Genomic DNA, 19,931 nt, shown 5'->3' on the forward strand with positions numbered 1-19,931 from the left:
ATTGGTGTTTCAGTGCAAACAGAAACTCCTGATGTAAAAAAGCTTACAGACTGCTGACTGTCTATTTCTGGTTTCTAGAATAGTCTCTTTCACTAAAAAGGGTGTCATAGGTGTCCAGTATTAGCAGCATTTAGTTTTAATATTTCAAAAACAGACTGAACAAATAAATAGGAGGAACAATGTGTTCAAAGAGATGTAATCCAAAATTTACAGAGTTAATGAGATTTTCAAAAAATCACATCTGCTGCTTGAGCACATAGACTGGCCCAAACAAATATGGCAACCGTGTGCTAAAGAAACTCCCATTTGATTTGAAAAGCCAACACTTGACAGTGTTTGGGACCCCCTGGTGACAGCTAGGTTAGAAATTATAAATCAGTGAATGAAATTGACGAAGTTTTGTGCATTTTTTATCTCCTTTATGCCAGGTTTTTAAAATCGGTATGGGGTGGGGGTACAAACAAATGGGATAACATGAGAATACTATAGTATACAAATCAATATGGATAAAACATAAATTTTTACCAAATTATATCCACTGAACACCCCTTAGTAAGATATAACGACTATTAAAATTTCCAAAAATGTTTTATTAAGTGGGAAATCGCTTGTAAAATATTTCCATTCTAGGTTAATTGCTTATCCTAGGACATGAATGAAAGAAAAAAGGTAACAAAACTATTATAAAAAAGACAGGGATGAGCATGTTTAAAAGAAAGTTTGATCTTAGAAATACAAAAAAAGTATTTAAAAAGATTGGGATGCTGTCACGAGTTTCGAATTTGCAACCATTTTCTTGGCTACCGTGACACACAGAAAGACGAATGTGGGTGTTTATATATAAGATGAGCTAACTAATTCCAAATTATACTGTAATTACTTAACTCTGTTTTATGCACTTTATACCAACTTAATGAGGTACAAATTTTGCAACAAATAATCTAAATGTTTGACGATAAGGGGAGCTCTATATCAGTGGTTTATTGTAATTCTATAAACATACCTTCGGGGCCTCGAGTGGCCAGATGGTTGAAAGCGCTCACTGCTTCGGTTCATTGTCATCTCACCTCAGTCTGCATGTGTTAGGGTCTCAGGTTTGGCCAATGTGGGTATGTGAGAAAGCTTGGCAGTATCTTCTCGTGGGTCGGTGGTTCTTTCCAGGGTTTTCCCAGGTTCTTCCTCCACCATTTATACTGGCTGCGATGTATAGCCTGTCTTGTGCTAAAAAATGGCATTAAACCCTACAGCAACAAACACACCTTTGCCAATAATAGCTTTGTCTCGACAGCCTAAATGTAACATCGCCCATTGGGCTAGTTAAAACCGCATTTAACAGGGATTACTGCTGTATTTAACAGTAACTGCATATGTACCACAATTTAATAACCAAACAAGAATTAAGAGAATTCAGAGAATTATACACAAATGTCTCTTCTCATCTAAGACATAGATAACTAGAATACCACATGAAAAAGTTAAATCTGGCATTGTAATAAATACCCAGACTCCACCAATCACCAAACTCAATTATATTGTCATTTGTTATCCAGTTGTTGCTGTGAAGTCTGCCAATGTACTGCCAGCTGTCAGTCAGTTGTATCTGCAGGCTCCACCAATATACTGCCAGCTGTCAATCAGTTGTATCAGAGTTCAGCATTGTACTGCAAGCTGTATCTCCAAACTCCACCAATGTACTCCATCTGTCAGTCAGTTGTATCTGCAGACTCTGTCAATATACTCCGTCTGTCAGTCAGTTGTATCTGAAGGCCCCACCAATGTACTCTGTCTGTCAGTCAGTTGTATCTGCAGACTCAATATACTCCATCTGTCAGTTAGTTGTATCTGAAGGCTCCACCAATGTACTCCATCTGTCAGTCAGTTGTATCTGAAGGCTCCACCAATGTACTCCACCTGTCAGTCAGTTGTATCTGCAGACTCTGTCAATATACTCCATCTGTCAGTCAGTTGTATCTGAAGGCTCCACCAATGTACTCCATCTGTCAGTCAGTTGTATCTGCAGACTCTGTCAATATACTCCCAGCTTTCTGGCAGTTGTATCCCCAGACCACACCAGTGTGCTATCAGTTATTTGTATTCCCAAACACCTCCAGTTTACTGCCATTTGTCATTCAGTTGTATCTCCAAGTGCCATCAATCTTCTGCCAGCTTTCAGGTATTTGTACCTCCAAACTCCATCAATCTTCTGCCAGCTATCAGTCATTTGTTGTTTATTTAAAAAAAGATTACATTTTTTTTATATATTTGTCACAAGAACCTTGTGATAGTTCTTTGTTTATAAACTGTATTTTAATAAATATAGTTTGTTAGCATGCAAATTGACTGAAACCTGTTTTATTTCTTTTTTAAACATTTTGTTTTTTTAAATCTTGTGTTGGTCTGTGCAAATAGCTTAAACTTGCAGATCCTGTCTAATGTGAAAACTGAAATGCCATGAATTTAAACCAAAACTTATTGCAATTATACTTGTGTTTTACTCATTGCGAGGTAAAAAATTGAAAGTGATCTAAATTGAGTAAATATTGTCGGATAACAATGATTGATAAGAATGTAATTTTTTTAATAACTTACCTGCTGGTGATTATGAAAACAAGTAAACAACGTGGTCAGATTTGATGATGTTGCTTTACTTCCACAATTTGTGTAGTTATTGGATTATGAAAACAAGTAAACATGGTCAGATTGGATGATGTTGCTTTGCTTCCACAATTTGTGTAGTTATTGGATTATGAAAACAAGTAAACAACATGATCAGATTGGATGATGTTGCTTTGCTTCCACAATTTGTGTAGTTATTGATTATGAAAACAAGTAAACAACATGGTCAGATTGGATGATGTTGCTTTGCTTCCACAATTTGTGTAGTTATTGGATTATGAAAACAAGTAAACAACATGGTCAGATTGGATGATGTTGCTTTGCTTCCACAATTTGTGTAGTTATTAGATTATGAAAACAAGTAAACAACATGGTCAGATTGGATGATGTTGCTTTGCTCCCACAATTTGTGTAGTTATTGCCCATTTTGTGCTGGATCTTGCTGTAATTGCTGAATATTGTGAATACAGCTAGGCTACTGATTTTCAGTAAATTACATTATGGTTATCAGTAAATGTGCATATTTTGACAAGTCACTTTGCTCTTGTAATATTCATTGGAGTTATTTATTCTTGTGGCTGGATCCAGCATAAAACAGAATCTTGTGATTAAAACTGGTCCTGCAGTTTTGATGGATCGTTTTGAACTTGAACATGTCATGGTCATCATCAGAAGATGCACATATTGACAAATCTTTGTGACCACTCTGGTGGCCTAGTGGTTAGAGCATCTGCCTTGGATGCGGGAGTTCGTGGGTTCGATAACCGGCAGAGTCATGCCAAAGATTTACAAAAATGGTACTAACAGCTGCCTCGCTTGGCGCTCAGCATTAAGAGGTTTGTGTTAGGACTGGTCGGCCAGGTGCCAGGATAATGTGACTGTGTGGGACATTAAGCTATATGTCTGCGGCATGCATGATGCCCCAGTGCTAGACATCACTATAAACTGTCATACTGCAGACATCGTAGCGATATGACTGAAACATTGTTGAAGCTACGTTAAAAATCCAAATCACACACACACAAATCTTTGCAATCCTGTCACTTTTGCACAGGTTTTATTTTTCATTATGTGGGTATGTGAGAAAGCTGGCCAGTAGCTTCTTGTGTGTCTGGTTCTTTCTGGGGTTTTCTCGGACTCTTCCTCCACCATTAATAATGGCCACCATGTATAGCCTATCGTGTGCTGAAAAATGGTGTTAAACCCCACAACAACAACAACAACAACATTTTTCACTATGGACTCAACTTCATCATGGGGGAATGGGTGTGATGTCATCTCCATCATGGGGGAATGGGTGTGATGTCAACTCTATCATGGGCGAATGGGTGTGATGTCAACTCCATCATGGGGGAAATGGTGTGATGCAGGGGAAACAATTTACATGAGCACATTACTCACAATTTCTGTAGTTTCTAAAGATATTAAAACTGAAATTCCCTTCAGTAGTCACATCATTAATTGAATATCATGTAGCATTTTTTCAGAAAAGTAGATAGTCCCTGGCTGAATTCTAGAGTCAAGCATGGAGTCATAGACATGCTGTTTAAAGTATTTGTGTTTATGAATAGGAAGGGCATCTTCTGACCAGATTTGTTTAGAAAACGGCCATGTATGTCATATTTTTTGAGTATTTTCTTCAAAGAAAAGTTTAAAAGATGATATGAACACATAAAGTGGTCCTGGTTGGATAAAGACTGCCTTTACCAAGTCTATTTCTAATATCAGAAATATGATCCTTGTAATAAAAAGAAAAATTTGATCCTTTTTGATGGTTTATTAAGTTGAGGATTGATGATAATTTAATTGGTGTTGTTCTCTTTTACAGGAATGATGAGATATTATTATCCAGTTCAATATTGTTCCATCCAGATATGTTAGATTTTAAAGAACAGTAAGTATAAAGGATATTTTTTCATAGATACTGGTATGATGTCACTTTGACCTGTATCAAATGTATTTGAAGAAATGTATGATGATTCAACTGATTGTTTCAGAGAGTTTGTTTTGTATTTATTTTTCATGTGCAATAAATAAATTGGTTTTATCAAATTGTAAATCATGTTGTCAGTTAAGAAATGGTGTTATTTAGGTTCTTGCCAAAAATAATGAACTAATTAATAAATAGAAATGGTGTAAAGATGGATGGATCACAGTTAATGATTGTGTAAGCCATGAATAGTACACTAATTAGTTACATGCTTTCTCATCAAGGTCTATACTTATCAGTTCAGTGATAAAGAAATATACAGAGAAAATTGAACTCCAATAGTAAATATTATTTCTTAAAGCAGTTTTGGAAGTCCTTGAAAACTTCCATGAAAAGTCTTCAAAAGTAGCTCCAATTCTGTATGAATGATATTGTCACTGAAGCATAGGTGAGACAGGTATTACATTTATGATGGTGTTGTGATAGTTGGTGTTGGCATCAGCATTACATTTGTGTTTGACTCAGATTCAGAATGCCAGGGGGCAAATTCAGGAAACATTGGCAGAACACGTCATTTCACACAAATGCACAGAAAAAGCGAATTTTCACTTATTTGCAAGCTTATGTTCTCACTTACCAGTGACAGATGGTTTAAAGATAGTATTTTTTTGTCTTTATTTTATATTTTATGACTAGCCACTTCTTGATCATAAGAGTCCTCCCTGAAGATTCACATGAATCTGGAAGAAGAGAAATTATATTCATTTTTAGCACAGTCACAAGCAAATTATTACTCAGTGGAGGTTAATAGGCTGATTATTACTCTATTGAGGTTAACAGGCTGATTATTACTCTATATAGATTAATGGCTGATTATTACTCTATATAGGTTAACAGGCTGATTATTACTCTATATAGGTTAACAGGATGATTATTACTCTATTGAGGTTAACAGGCTGATTATTACTCTATATAGGTTAACAGGCTGATTATTACTCTATTGAGGTTAACAGGCTGATTATTACTCTATAGAGGTTAACAGGCTGATTATTACTCTATATAGGTTAATGGCTGATTATTACTCTATATAGGTTAACAGGCTGATTATTACTCTATAGAGGTTAACAGGCTGATTATTACTCTATATAGATTAATAGGCTGATTAATATTCTCGGGGTTTAACATACTGATTAGTAATTGGTGGAGGTTAATAGGCTGATTATTACTCTATATAGGTTAACAGGCTGATTATTACTCTATTGAGGTTAACAGGCTGATTATTACTCTATGTAGGTTAACAGGCTGATTATTACTCTGTTGAGGTTAACAGGCTGATTATTACTCTATATAGGTTAACAGGCTGATTATTACTCTATTGAGGTTAACAGGCTGATTATTACTCTATATAGATTAATAGGCTGATTAATATTCTCGGGGTTTAACATACTGATTAGTAATTGGTGGAGGTTAATAGGCTGATTATTACTCTATATAGATTAATGGCTGATTATTACTCTATATAGGTTAACAGGCTGATTATTACTCTATATAGGTTAACAGGCTGATTATTACTCTATTGAGGTTAACAGGCTGATTATTACTCTATATAGGTTAACAGGCTGATTATTACTCTATTGAGGTTAACAGGCTGATTATTACTCTATAGAGGTTAACAGGCTGATTATTACTCTATATAGGTTAATGGCTGATTATTACTCTATATAGGTTAACAGGCTGATTATTACTCTATAGAGGTTAACAGGCTGATTATTACTCTATATAGATTAATAGGCTGATTAATATTCTCGGGGTTTAACATACTGATTAGTAATTGGTGGAGGTTAATAGGCTGATTATTACTCTATAGAGATTAATAGGCTGATTATTACTCTATAGAGATTAATAGGTGATTATTACTCTATAGAGGTTAATAGGCTGATTAATGTTCTGGGGATTTAACAGACTGATTAGTATTTGTTGGAGGTTAATAGGTTAATTATTACTCTACAGAGGTTAAGTGCTTAAATATAATTCTGTATGTTAATAGGCTGATCACTGCCATTTCACCTTTGTATGATGGACTTCAGTCTCTGACAAGCATTTGTCTCACAATTCGAAGAATATCAGTGATGATTTTCAGGTCCCAGTGCAGCTGATATAGTGTCAACACTGACACATGGAATCGAAATATGTAATTGCCCATTGAAATGGAAACTCGTTTCTTCATTCCTTTTAAGTATTTCTTGATTTCTCTGCATTTGAATTTGAAATATGTGCCATAGTGGTTGAAAAAGCTTTTGACAGGTATCCTGTTGACTAGAACATTATGTTCTTCTCTGTGGCTTTTATACTAGGAACTGTCATAGATTTATCATTAGTACCTTTTCTGTAAAAAAAAATGTGTACTTATTGATTGCTGTGCCATGATTACAGATTCTTCAGTGCAAACGGAATGAAGCGGAAAGTGACTGCTTAGATTAATGTCTATGAAACAGAAAGAGGAGTACTTTAATTTGCATTTTTTCATCTTGAATCAGATATCAAACCCTTGCAGTCATCAGATATCAAACCCTTACCATCATCAGATCTCAAACCCTTGCAATCATCAGATATCAAACCCTTGCAATCATCAGATATCAAACTCTTGCTATCATCAGATATCAAAATCTTGCCATCATCAGATATCAGACTCTTGCCATCATCAGATATCAAACTCTTGCTATCATCAGATATCAAACTCTTGCAATCATCAGATATCAAACCCTTGCTATCATCAGATATCAAACCCTTGCAATCATCAGATATCAAACCCTTGCAATCATCAAGCAGATACTCCTTCTAGTGTTCGCTGTGTTATTGCCAAAAATCATTGATTAAATTTGGCAGGGATATGGGACTACAACTAAAAGAAAAGAATAAAACAGATTCTTGCAGGCTTTGATGTTAAAACGATTAATTGTCACGACTACAATTTGTCAGTACATGAATACCGACAGCGTCATCTTTTCTGTTACAGAAGCAAATTTGATTTGTAAAACCCAGCATATACTGGTGTAATGGATCCTAATTCTGCTGATGAGAATTTTGTGAATGTAGCTTGCTGTGTTGCTTGAAGAGGGAAGTAGGCTGAGTACTTGGTGTAGGTTTTTGGGCAGATAGATTATTAAGATGTGCTGAGGTGTAATGGTTGATTATTACTCAGCAGAGGTTTAAAGGCTCATTACACATCAGAGGTTACTAGGCTGATTAGTACTTTGGAGGTTAATGTGGTGGCTAACAGATTATTTCTCAGCAGAGGTTTTTAGGAGGTCACAGTGATATGTTTGGCAATGGCCTTTAAGTATTTTTGTTCCGTAAATAAGTGCACAAATGTGAAAGAAAAAAGGAAATTATTCAGACTTCTTGTTTATCATGGAATTTTTTTAATTAGATGGATTAAACTTCCAAATTACATGCTTATTTATTTTTCCTTTCAGACCTGTTGGCATGCCGCGCATGGAACAAGTTGTAGTGCAAAATACAGATGCAAAAAATAACTTACATCTTTTGTCCATATCGGGCAGCACAGTTCATTTTCATTGTTCTTTTTTTCAAGATAAAGTAAGTATATTTGTGGCCACTGAACTGAAACAAAAATAAATATGGATATTAAATAGTTGAGATGCATTAGTTTTATCTGGTTATGACACCAAGCATATATAGCTTCCCCCGTTATAAGTCAGTACTTTGTGTCCATTCATGTCAGCATAGTTATATACTGAACTGGTATTGCAAGAATGATAGAGAACTATATCAATGAGTGTATGTCATGTTGAGGGTTGGTGAGGACACAAAATGCCACTCAACTGTTTAGTAGTTTAGTAAAAATGCTAGTTTAAGTAAACTAAATATTTTTCTCGCTTCACAGTACATGTATTTGTGCATTAATTGTGTCAAATAATACTGTTTTAAAAGAAAATAAAGATATAATTAGTTTCATGTTGCTTTCTTGTCATACATTAGATGCATCAGGCTATGTAGATATCACTAAAACAGCGATGTAAAAGCTAGGTTTAATAAATTGTCAGTCATCATGTTTAATCTAATATGTTATCATCAGGTTTAATTAGATATAAATTGATGCAAATATCAGTCACTTGGAGAAAAAAATTGTATGTTTAAATTCTAGCTGCATCTGAGGCCAGTGCATTATGACTTTAAGAACATGTTTTTTTTTTTTTAGATAAGAGCCCAATGTCACATTGTCCAATTAAATAAATGAACATTAAATTATTTATCTGTTAAAAAACTGCATTGAGTAATGTCCAGTCGTTTTATCCAGTTAAATATCTTGTTGAAAACAGCAATTACATATGCTTATTAGCAACTCAGTGATATCACACTATGTTAGCACATTTTAACCATTCAAAAGCACAAAATAACAGAACTCATAAACTAATATGCTTGTATGTAATAAGTTTGAGATCCAAAGATGTCAGAAGCAGGGTCTGATCCTAACAGCATTGTTTGCCTTACCTTATATGTATCCCAGTTTCCATACTTGCTTATATTTACAGATGTATTATAGACGAATTATTCTGTTTGTCTTTTAGAGACCTGATCATTCTGATTTTTTGGTGCCAAGTTTGTGATTTTTCTCAGTTGCATACTGAAAAGCTGTTTTCTTGCTTAGCAATGCATTTAACTAGAGTTAAGTTGCCTTAAAATATCGAACTTATCCTTTGAAATATAAGCTATTCTTTTTCTGCACATCCCTATGGCTACATTCATTGTTCCAATTCACTATTTATCAAGCTGATTTAAGTGGACCGATTTCTGTCTTTATAAATACAGTTAATACAGTAACAGTAATTGCTATCTTGTGTCACTCTTAAAACTGATTTCATCACACACTAAATTGTTTTGATGGACCTTTCTCATACAGCTTGTGTTTTGAATTTGTCATAGAAAACTAGTGACTGATCTGCACCAAAGTACCACGGAGTGCATAACCAGATCACGGCAAAGAAGGTGGCAGTCACTAATAGATGCTCATTTGCATGATGTAGTTTATCGTAGATTGTTGGTTAGTGATGCTTGCATAGCAGCAGAACACAGAAATGATTAATGATGGCATGTATTAATCTAGCAGTGGCTTGTATCTGCTATCTAATGTAGGCAACTTTGGCAGTCCATGTACTGTTAGCTTTAGTATTTAAGGCAACTTTGGCAGTCCATGTACTGTTAGTTTTAGTATTTAAGGCAACTTTGGCAGTCCGTGTACTGTTAGCTTTAGTATTTAAGGCAACTTTGGCAGTCCGTGTACTGTTAGCTTTAGTATTTAAGGCAACTTTGGCAGTCCATGTACTGTTAGCTTTAGTATTTAAGGCAACTTTGGCAGTCCGTGTACTGTTAGCTTTAGTATTTAAGGCAACTTTGTCAGTCCATGTACTGTTAGCTTTAGTATTTAAGGCAACTTTGGCTGTCCATGTACTGTTAGCTTTAGTATTTAAGGCAACTTTGGCAGTCCGTGTACTGTTAGCTTTAGTATTTAAGGCAACTTTGGCAGTCCATGTACTGTTAGCTTTAGTATTTAAGGAAACTTTGGCAGTCTGTGTACTGTTAGCTTTAGTATTTAAGGCAACTTTGGCAGTCCATGTACTGTTAGCTTTAGTATTTAAGGCAACTTTGGCAGTCCATGTACTGTAAGCTTTAGTATTTAAGGCAACTTTGGCAGTCCGTGTACTGTTAGCTTTAGTATTTAAGGCAACTTTGGCAGTCCATGTACTGTTAGCTTTAGTATTTAAGGCAACTTTGGCAGTTCGTGTACTGTTAGCTTTAGTATTTAAGGCAACTTTGGCAGTCCATGTACTGTCAGCTTTGGTATTTAAGGCAACTTTGCCAGTCCGTGTACTGTTATATTTGGTATTTAAGGCAACTTTAGCAGTCCATGTACTGTTAGCTTTAGTATTTAAGGCAACTTTGGCAGTCCGTGTACTGTTAGCTTTAGTATTTAAGGCAACTTTGTCAGTCCATGTACTGTTAGCTTTAGTATTTAAGGCAACTTTGGCAGTCCGTGTACTGTTAGCTTTAGTATTTAAGGCAACTTTGGCAGTCCATGTACTGTTAGCTTTAGTATTTAAGGCAACTTTGGCAGTCCATGTACTGTAAGCTTTAGTATGTAAGGCAACTTTGGCAGTCCATGTACTGTTAACTTTAGTATTTAAGGCAACTTTGGCAGTCCATGTACTGTTAGCTTCAGTATTTAAGGCAACTTTGGCAGGCCATATACTGTTACCAAATACAGTACTTGACACAGGCCAAATGGTATTGGTTCATTAAAGGCTTGGGTAATTTCAAGCGTACTTTAACTTGTTTTGGAGTCAAATATGTTTTACACGTGCCAGCTTGATCATTGAGGTGTCTGTAGATACTCAGACATTTCCTATTTCTATCCATAATCCTGGCAAAGTTATAATGAGTCCAAATTTTAAAAACTTGGGCACGAGTTTTTGTACATCTAGTTTTTGTGACTGCAGAGATACCTGCCATTCTGATCATGTCTGAGTTAATCTTTTTTTAAACTTGACTATGGCTAGATATAAAAATATAAGTTTGACCAATGAACATATGGACAAACATTTTTCCTACATAAAAAAAAAAGAGTTCTAAAATTGCTATTATTAACTGTGGTGATATCAAATTTCTTCCACTGATACATTTTATTATCTCATTATAAAATATGTAGATGTTGATAGCTAATTCTGTGGTGTCAAGTGTTTGTGAAAAGTGAGGATAGGGCCAGTAGTATACATGGAAATATATGAAATTTAAATAGCCTGTCTTTACTGTATCACTCAGTGATTGATTCAAACCTAAGACATAGGCTTTAATTATCCAACTCTTCCTTTAAAAAAAAATATGTGAAACTTTGGAATATGATTGGACTGTATTAGTAGATATGTACAGTTTTAAAACCAGTTTGATTTATTTCCTCGGGAGTGACATTAGAGTGGAAAGGGGGTTGTGAATAGGTAGATTGAGACTAATTGAGAATGTTTATGCAAACTAAGAAATATATATATATATATATTAGCCATACATTTCTTTTTATTCAGTAAATGTTTCATCCCTGATTTAAGGGAAAACCATTATTCCTTTATCTTTTTACAGCAACATGAATAAGCTTTGACAGAACTGCAGTTGAATTAATACACCTGCTGATCATCCATTATAAGTATGAAATTTGCCCCAAAAATTAAAAAATGTCGGTTATAGTTGCAGTTGATAGTTATGATACCATCCCACCCTTTCCCTCCACCAGTTTCCAATAGGAACTTTCCCAGTCATTTTTTAGCATTAATGTTTCCATTTTGTCTTTTGCAGATAGTACCACCTGGTGGGAATACAACATTTGATGTAGTTTTTCTTGCCCGACAAGTGGGCAATGTAGAAAATACGTTGTATATCCACACATCACAGGGATCATATAAATATCAGGTAAGCTGCCACTGATTTTAAAAAGAGAAGGCATCAAGGATATAAAAATGCAGAAAAATTGGTCATTTGATTCATTGATTTATAAATTCAAACCTGATTTTCGTCAGGGTTCATAAACGATGTCTACTTGTTGGTGTCAAGAATCTAATGGGAGTTATTTAGCAACACAGTTGTCATATTTACTTGGGCCAGTCTATGTGTTCGAGCAACAGATGCCATGTGGTTCAGCATCTTTGAAAATCTCATTAATTCTGTAAATTTTGGATTACATCTCTTTTTTTTACACATGTCTACAATTGTTCCTCCTTTATATTTGTTCAGTCTGTTTTTGAAATATTAAAACCAAACATTGCAAATATTGGATGCAGAAGACACAGTTTTAACTGAAACAGACTGTTCTAGAAAGCAGAAATGGATAGTGAGCAGTCTGTTTAGAAAGCAGAAATGGATAGTGAGCAGTTTGTTAGCTTGCTTACGTTGTTTTTCTCCTGTAATAAATCTTCATAATCCACACAGTTCACCTTTACAGGTAAGATATTAGAAAGAAAATAAAATGATGTGTAAACTATATCCATTTGCATTGAAACGCCAATAAATCAACTTTGCTAGGTACTCTTTGGCAACAATCAGGTTAGAACTCAGTGAATGAAATTACTGTTTTGTGCATTTTTTATATCCCTGATGTATTTTGTTTGTAAAATTGGTAGGGGGTACAAATGAATGGGGGTGTGTGCAAATACTATTGCTGATAGGCACTTTTCTTTCATGAAAATTAAATCCCATGACGTTATGTATAAAATGAATCTTGGGCCGACATGAACCGCTCCTCTTAGGATGGTTCTAAGAGATTAACCTCGTTAATCATGCTCGCACTATCTTTCATCCTTTTACCTTCAGTCTTTGTTGTACCAAAGTTAAGGTATTTTTTCATTGGGTCCAGTTGTGACAGCACAACATGTTGCCAAGTCATCCGCCTGCTTACAGGGACAACACAAATGTCATAAGGGCAAATGCATTTGTTTTATAAAATCAGTTTTTGTTTTGGGGCACTCTCCTGACTAGTAAATTCAGCAATGCAATGATGGTGGTTAATGTATTATTGCTGTCAAGGTGAAGTTTTATTTTTAGGTTGTTGTTGTTGTGAGTTTAATGCCATTTTTCAGCACACGATAGTCTATACATGGTAGCCAGTATTAATGGTGGAGGAAGAACCTGGGAAAACCCCAGAAAGAACCACCAACCCACGAGAAGCTACTGGCAAGCTTTCTCACATACCCACATTGGTGGAATCCGAGACTTGAACCCACGCAGACAGAGGTGAGATGGCAGTGATCCATAACGTAGAGCGCTTTAGACCACTCGGCCACTCTGGGCCCCCTTATTTGTAGGTAAAACTAATCTTAATTATATCATACTTACCTGCCACTAATGCAAAGATTCCACTGTCTCACTCCAAATCAAAATATGAGGTATTCCAACTATGACTGAAGAACTGGAATCATATTTCTTTTTTAAACTCTTAATTTCCAATTACAAATTGGCCGAGGGAACATTTACTTTGGAAGGGGAACTTGATGTACTGGAAAAGGTAAGCAATGATGTAATCATTAAATATTACATAATTGAAATTAGTTCCCTCCCATGTTTATTATGTGGTCTCGTTTCACACTAATTGGGGATGGGTTGGGGGGGGTGCAGCAGTATTGGTGGTGGTGGTAGTTGAAATATAGTATGTTTCCTATGGTAAGTCTAGGATACCAGCCTAATAAAATATTTAAAAAGAATGGGTGGGTTTATTAACAAAGATACCTATAGCAAATAACTGCTTGCTATTTTTTTTGTGGAAATCGGACGGGTAGTTTTGTTAATGGACAAGTATGGTACAGAGGTTTTAAAGTCTTGGTTATTATGAAAGTATTCTTTAGGTAAGAATGAAAAGGTATCTTGCACGAGTTAAACAACAAATGTTCATCTTTCATCTTTTAATGAGTTGAACAGGTAGTGTTTGTCTTTCATCATTTAATGGGTTGAACAACAAGCGTTCATCTTTCATCATTCAGTGAGTTGAACAGTTAGTGTTCCTCTTTCATCATTTAATGAGTTGAACAGCTAATGTTCATCTTCCATCATTGAATGAGTTGAACAGCTAGTGTTCATCTTCCATCATTCAATGAGTTGAGCAGTTAGTGTTCATCTTTTATCATTTAATGAGTTGAACAGTTGGTGTTCATCTTCCATCATTCAATGAGTTGAACAGTTAATGTTCATCTTTCATCATTTAATGAGTTAAACAGTTGGTGTTCATCTTCCATCATTCAATGAGTTGAACAGTTAGTGTTCATCTTTCATCATTTAATGAGTTGAACAGCTAGTGTTCGTGTTTCATTTTTGAACAGCTAGTATTCATCCGTCATTGTTTAATGATTCATGGTTTAACAAGTTGAACAGCAAGTATTCATCCTTAATGTTTCTGGTTGAAGAGGCAGTGCTCATCTTTTTTTGTTTATCAGCTAATATTCATCCATCATTGTTTAATGAGTGGAACAGTTAGTATTCACTCTTTATGGTTCAAGGAGTTGAACAGTTAGTATTCATCCTTTATGGTTCAATGAGTTGAACAGTTAGTATTCATCCTTTATGGTTCAAGGAGTTGAACAGTTAGTATTCATCCTTTATGGTTCAATGAGTTGAACAGTTAGTATTCATCCTTTATGGTTCAATGAGTTGAACAGTTAGTATTCATCCTTTATGGTTCAAGGAGTTGAACAGTTAGTATTCATCCTTTATGGTTCAAGGAGTTGAACAGTTAGTATTCACTCTTTATGGTTCAAGGAGTTGAACAGTTAGTATTCATCCTTTATGGTTCAATGAGTTGAACAGTTAGTATTCATCCTTTATGGTTCAAGGAGTTGAACAGTTAGTATTCATCCTTTATGGTTCAAGGAGTTGAACAGTTAGTATTCACTCTTTATGGTTCAAGGAGTTGAACAGTTAGTATTCATCCTTTATGGTTCAATGAGTTGAACAGTTAGTATTCATCCTTTATGGTTCAAGTAGTTGAACAGTTAGTATTCATCCTTTATGGTTCAATGAGTTGAATAGTTAGTATTCATCCTTTATGGTTCAAGGAGTTGAACAGTTAGTATTCATCCTTTATGGTTCAAGGAGTTGAACAGTTAGTATTCATCCTTTATGGTTCAATGAGTTGAACACTTAGTATTCATCCTTTATGGTTCAAGGAGTTGAACAGTTAGTATTCATCCTTTATGGTTCAAGGAGTTGAACAGTTAGTATTCATCCTTTATAGTTCAATGAGTTGAACAGTTAGTATTCATCCTTTATGGTTCAATGAGTTGAACAGTTAGTATTCATCCTTTATGGTTCAATGAGTTGAATAGTTAGTATTCATCCTTTATGGTTCAAGGAGTTGAACAGTTAGTATTCATCCTTTATGGTTCAAGGAGTTGAACAGTTAGTATTCATCCTTTATGGTTCAAGGAGTTGAACAGTTAGTATTCATCCTTTATGGTTCAAGGAGTTGAACAGTTAGTATTCATCCTTTATGGTTCAATGAGTTGAACACTTAGTATTCATCCTTTATGGTTCAAGGAGTTGAACAGTTAGTATTCATCCTTTATAGTTCAATGAGTTGAACAGTTAGTATTCATCCTGTGTGGTTTAACAAGTTGAACAACAAGTATTCATCCTTAATGGTTCAAGGAGTTGAACAAGTATTCATCCTTCATAGTTTAATAAGGGTTATTCATTGACAACACAGATTACAATTGTGTATTGAAATACCTAAAACAATACTTTTATTATTACGAAACAATATGTTTTGATCTCCTTGTTATTAGCCTGTATGTCCTAAAAGGAAGAACATTGTTAAAGTTATATCCTGCCTGCATTCTGTTTGCAGGAAATTTATGGCCATCATTTCCTGTTTTTGTTCCTTTTTGTCACATAATTGTCTGATTTAAAATTGTATGTGGTGCATTATACATGTGATTTAAAGTTACAAAATCATTACACATCATTTACTTACAGTCTTAAAACCCATTTAAGTCCTTAACTTATGGCATTTTGCATGTAACAACCAATGCACAGCAAACACAAATTTTAGTCATGTCTCTGTTTTTAAATGTGCAAATAAAATAAAATAAATGCAAATAATGACATTTGAAATAAAGAAGCCAAACATAACATTGTCCCTTATTAGGAAAAAAGGATAATCAGGAAGGTCTTTACTGATTTTCATTGTGCATTTTCAGGTTTTTGGAGTTGGTATACCAAATCCATACAGAGTGAGGCCCTATCTTGGGGCCAAAGTTCCATTAAACAGCAGTTTTTCTCCCGTAATAAATCTTCATAATCCACACAGTTCACCTTTACAGGTAAGATATTAGAAAGAAAATAAAATGACGTGTAAACTATCTCTGTACGGGACATCACTCTTTTCTAAGTTAAACCAGATATACACATTGTTTATATTATAAAACTTCTGGCAAATTTAATCTGTGGAATTGGAGTGGTTAAGATCATAAACACTTTTATAGCAAAGGTTCCATTCCAGTTTCATAATATGCACCAGGTTGAATTTCTAATACAACATTTGACCTATGTAATCATATCAAGAAAAGAATAATCCAGGAATACTTCTGTTGGCTTGAATTAGGATTATTTAAGCATTCAGAATGCATCCTGGATATCTGGCTCATTCTAATTACTACTGAATGTCAGAGGATGGTTCTATCTAGCACAGTATAATTACTACAGGATGTGGATATCTGGCTCATTCTAATTACTACATGGTGCATCAGAGGATGTGGGTATCTAGGTGTATCAGAGGATGTGGGTATCTAGGTGTATCAGAGGATGTGAGTATCTAGGTGTATCAGAGGATGTGAGTATCTAGGTGTATCAGAGGATGTGGGTATCTATGTGTATCAGAGGATGTAGGTATCTAGGTGTATCACAGGATGTGGGTATCTAGGTGTATCAGAGGATGTGAGTATCTAGGTGTATCAGAGGATGTGAGTATCACAGGATGTGAGTATCTAGGTGTATCACAGGATGTTAGTATCTATGTGTATCACAGGATGTTAGTGTCTATGTGTATCAGAGGATGTAAGTATCTATGTGTATCACAGGATGTTAGTATCTAGGTGTATCAAAGGATGTGGGTATCTACAATAGTATAATTACTACAGGATGTGGTTATCTACAATAGTATAATTACTACGGGATTTGAATATGGAACTATATGTCCAGAGTGATTACCCATTTTTATAACTCCAAAAATGTGTATCATGATTCTTTTTAGATAAAATTAACAACATTTAGGTGGTCAGATTTTCTTCAAACTTTTCATAGAGAACTGCAAATTTTGTAACTTAAATTTCTGTTTGTCATAAAAGGGATGGAGCAAAAATAGCAATTGACCAGGGCAGTACTTAACCATCAACCTCCAGTATTCAGTACAAGACCATACTGTACATAGGATCTTTATATTGGCTGTGTTTGGTTTTATATGTACATCTTTAAATTTTGTACTTTTGATTGTTATCTTGTAATGCATTACCCACTAAAAATTTGGTGAACCCATCACTCAACAACATTAAGTCTGATAATGAATAAAGAACTAATGAAAATTGATGTTCTGTATTCTTTTCCATTGTATATAACGAAGTCAGTGGTAAGGATATTTAGCAGTGTTATTGGTTTGCTTAGATTATGTTTAAGTTTTGCTAGGATCAGGGTTATTACTTTGGATCAGAATTAATGTTTTGCTTGGATCAAGGTTATTACTTTGGATCAGAATTAATGTTTTGCTTGGATCAGGGTTATTACTTTGGATCAGAATTAATGTTTTGCTTGGATCAGGGTTATTACTTTGGATCAGAATTAATGTTTTGCTTGGATCATTCCTCTTGAGTTTAATACCACAGATATATTTCTGACAGTGACAGGGATAAGGTGAAGAACTTTGCATTTACAATATGCAGTTGAGAGAATCTTGGCATACCTCTGTGGTACATTCATATTCTGTGGCTGAAATTCTCTACACATTGTAGTTGTGGAAGTCATGCATGTTCTAAGCACACATCCGATCAAAATGGCTGCTTCCTGTAGGTAAAAAAAATTCAGTCTGAAGTAGTCAAAAGTACAATATCTTTAGCAGTTATTAAAATAGGGAAAACAAATTTTGCCAGATTACGTAATACCAGCTGCTGAAAATGCAACAAATGAATTATATGAATTATAAAATATATGAGTGAGGAAAACCTCGGACGTAATTTTTCTTTCCTAACTGAACCTGAATGAAACTGTAGAACACAACCTTGTGGACTCTTAGTTCTTAAGGCTTGGAGGGATTTTGTCTTTCAGAACCTATGGCATGCAGTCTACTTTCGGCTACTAGAAGTGGCTTCTGTTTTTACAATAAGGAGATGGACCTTGAAACATATTCAAAGGGGTATAAGTTGTAACCCAAAGTAGACTTGATTAATAATAGTAGTTCCCTCCCTTTAGATGCTTGGACCTCTTTGATGTGGTACTTAAAAACAATATCAGATGTGTAACTAATTGCTAGCATATTTTTTCAAAATATTTTATGAATTTTTAATCAGTTCTGTGTGAAGGAGAAAGAGAAATAAAGACTTAGTGTAATAAGATTACAGAGACATATAGGTATTGATCATCAAAAGAACATGTTTAGAAACATTTTGTGAGTTATGTCCCTTTGATCTTATATTGTAGTATTACATGTTACTTTTCTCTTGTACAATTCAGTTATATTTTGTCTCATGCAGTCCTTCTCTTGACTTAACACAGTTTTCTGAGAAATAAACATACATTGAAAAGTATTCTATATTTTTGTGATGTACTGTACTAACATAATTATATTGTTCACTAATATTTAGACATGTAATTTGTTCTGACCCAAGAAGTTAGAATGCTCTGTTGTGAAGTTTCTCTGCCTCCAATTTTACTTTCAATTATTCATATAAAAATTGGAAGTTCCATTTTTACTCGGATGCAGTAGGTCGTGGGTTCGATCCCCAGCCGAGTCCTTCCAAAGACATAAAAATGGTACTAACAGCTGCATTGCTTGGCATTCAGCATTAAGAGGTTAGTGTTAGGACTGGTCCTCCTGGTGTCAGGATAATGTGACTGGGTGGGATATCTGCGTCATGATGCCCCAGTGCGAGACATCGCTATAAACTGCCAGACTGCATGCATCGTAGCGATATGACTGAAAAATTGTTAAGGCTGCTTTAAAAATCCAAATTGTACACACCGAGTTCCATTTGTACTTTTTGAGAAAGATTGACAAGTTAGAAGTGATATGGATTATTCTGAGTAAAGCTTGATATTCTGTAAAAATTTTCCTCTTGTCTCAGGTGTTGGAGATGTTTTCTAGTGAGGGAGACTTGCATTTAGAACTGCCCAGCGGAGATAAAGAAGCGCCACAATCTTTATGGGTAAGTTATCTACAGAGGATTCCTGAAAACCATTGTGAAAGAATATTAGCAAAGACAGAGCTGCTTTGCCACATTCCACATTAACTTTTTTGATAGAATGTTTCAAATTTAGGCTAGCTGTAGACGCCAGACAGGGTCCTTACAAATAACATTCAAATGACAAGGCAAGGCATAAACTGTTATCTTTAGCTGGTAATAAGAATGGCAAAAAATATACTTAGTTTTACATCCTGAATTTCCTCAAAATGTTCTGCAAATCCAAATTACATGAGCCAAGTCGTGGGTTCTCAAGCTTGATTACACATTTTGAAATTGAATTGTAATTTTGACTATATTCCAAGTGCAATTACATCCTCCTTACTGCACTCAAAATGAAATAAACATTACATTCCATAGTGCCTTTTTGATAATTGCAATTGGAA

At 34.9% G+C, this 19,931-nt stretch overlaps 1 protein-coding gene across 3 annotated transcripts in view; it reads left to right on the top strand.

Moving 5' to 3' along the window:
• The window catches only part of LOC149796321 (transmembrane protein 131-like), a 197,579-nt gene that overhangs the window by 45,636 nt on the left and 132,012 nt on the right, over positions 1 to 19,931 (top strand). For all 3 annotated transcript variants that reach the window (XR_016421660.1, XM_089960972.1, XM_089960973.1), the window contains exons 4-8: positions 4,445 to 4,510; positions 8,023 to 8,146; positions 11,912 to 12,025; positions 16,297 to 16,419; positions 19,429 to 19,509. Coding sequence is in view for 2 of the 3 variants with exons in the window: in XM_089960972.1 (XP_089817098.1) it covers positions 4,445 to 4,510; positions 8,023 to 8,146; positions 11,912 to 12,025; positions 16,297 to 16,419; positions 19,429 to 19,509 (508 nt within the window). In the remaining variant the exon portion in view is untranslated. The remainder of the gene's footprint in view (positions 1 to 4,444; positions 4,511 to 8,022; positions 8,147 to 11,911; positions 12,026 to 16,296; positions 16,420 to 19,428; positions 19,510 to 19,931) is intronic.

This window comes from Sinohyriopsis cumingii, chromosome 6 (genome assembly GCF_028554795.1).
Source record: "Sinohyriopsis cumingii isolate HCF-2022 chromosome 6, ASM2855479v2, whole genome shotgun sequence".
Taxonomy (NCBI): Eukaryota; Metazoa; Mollusca; class Bivalvia; order Unionida; family Unionidae; genus Sinohyriopsis; species Sinohyriopsis cumingii.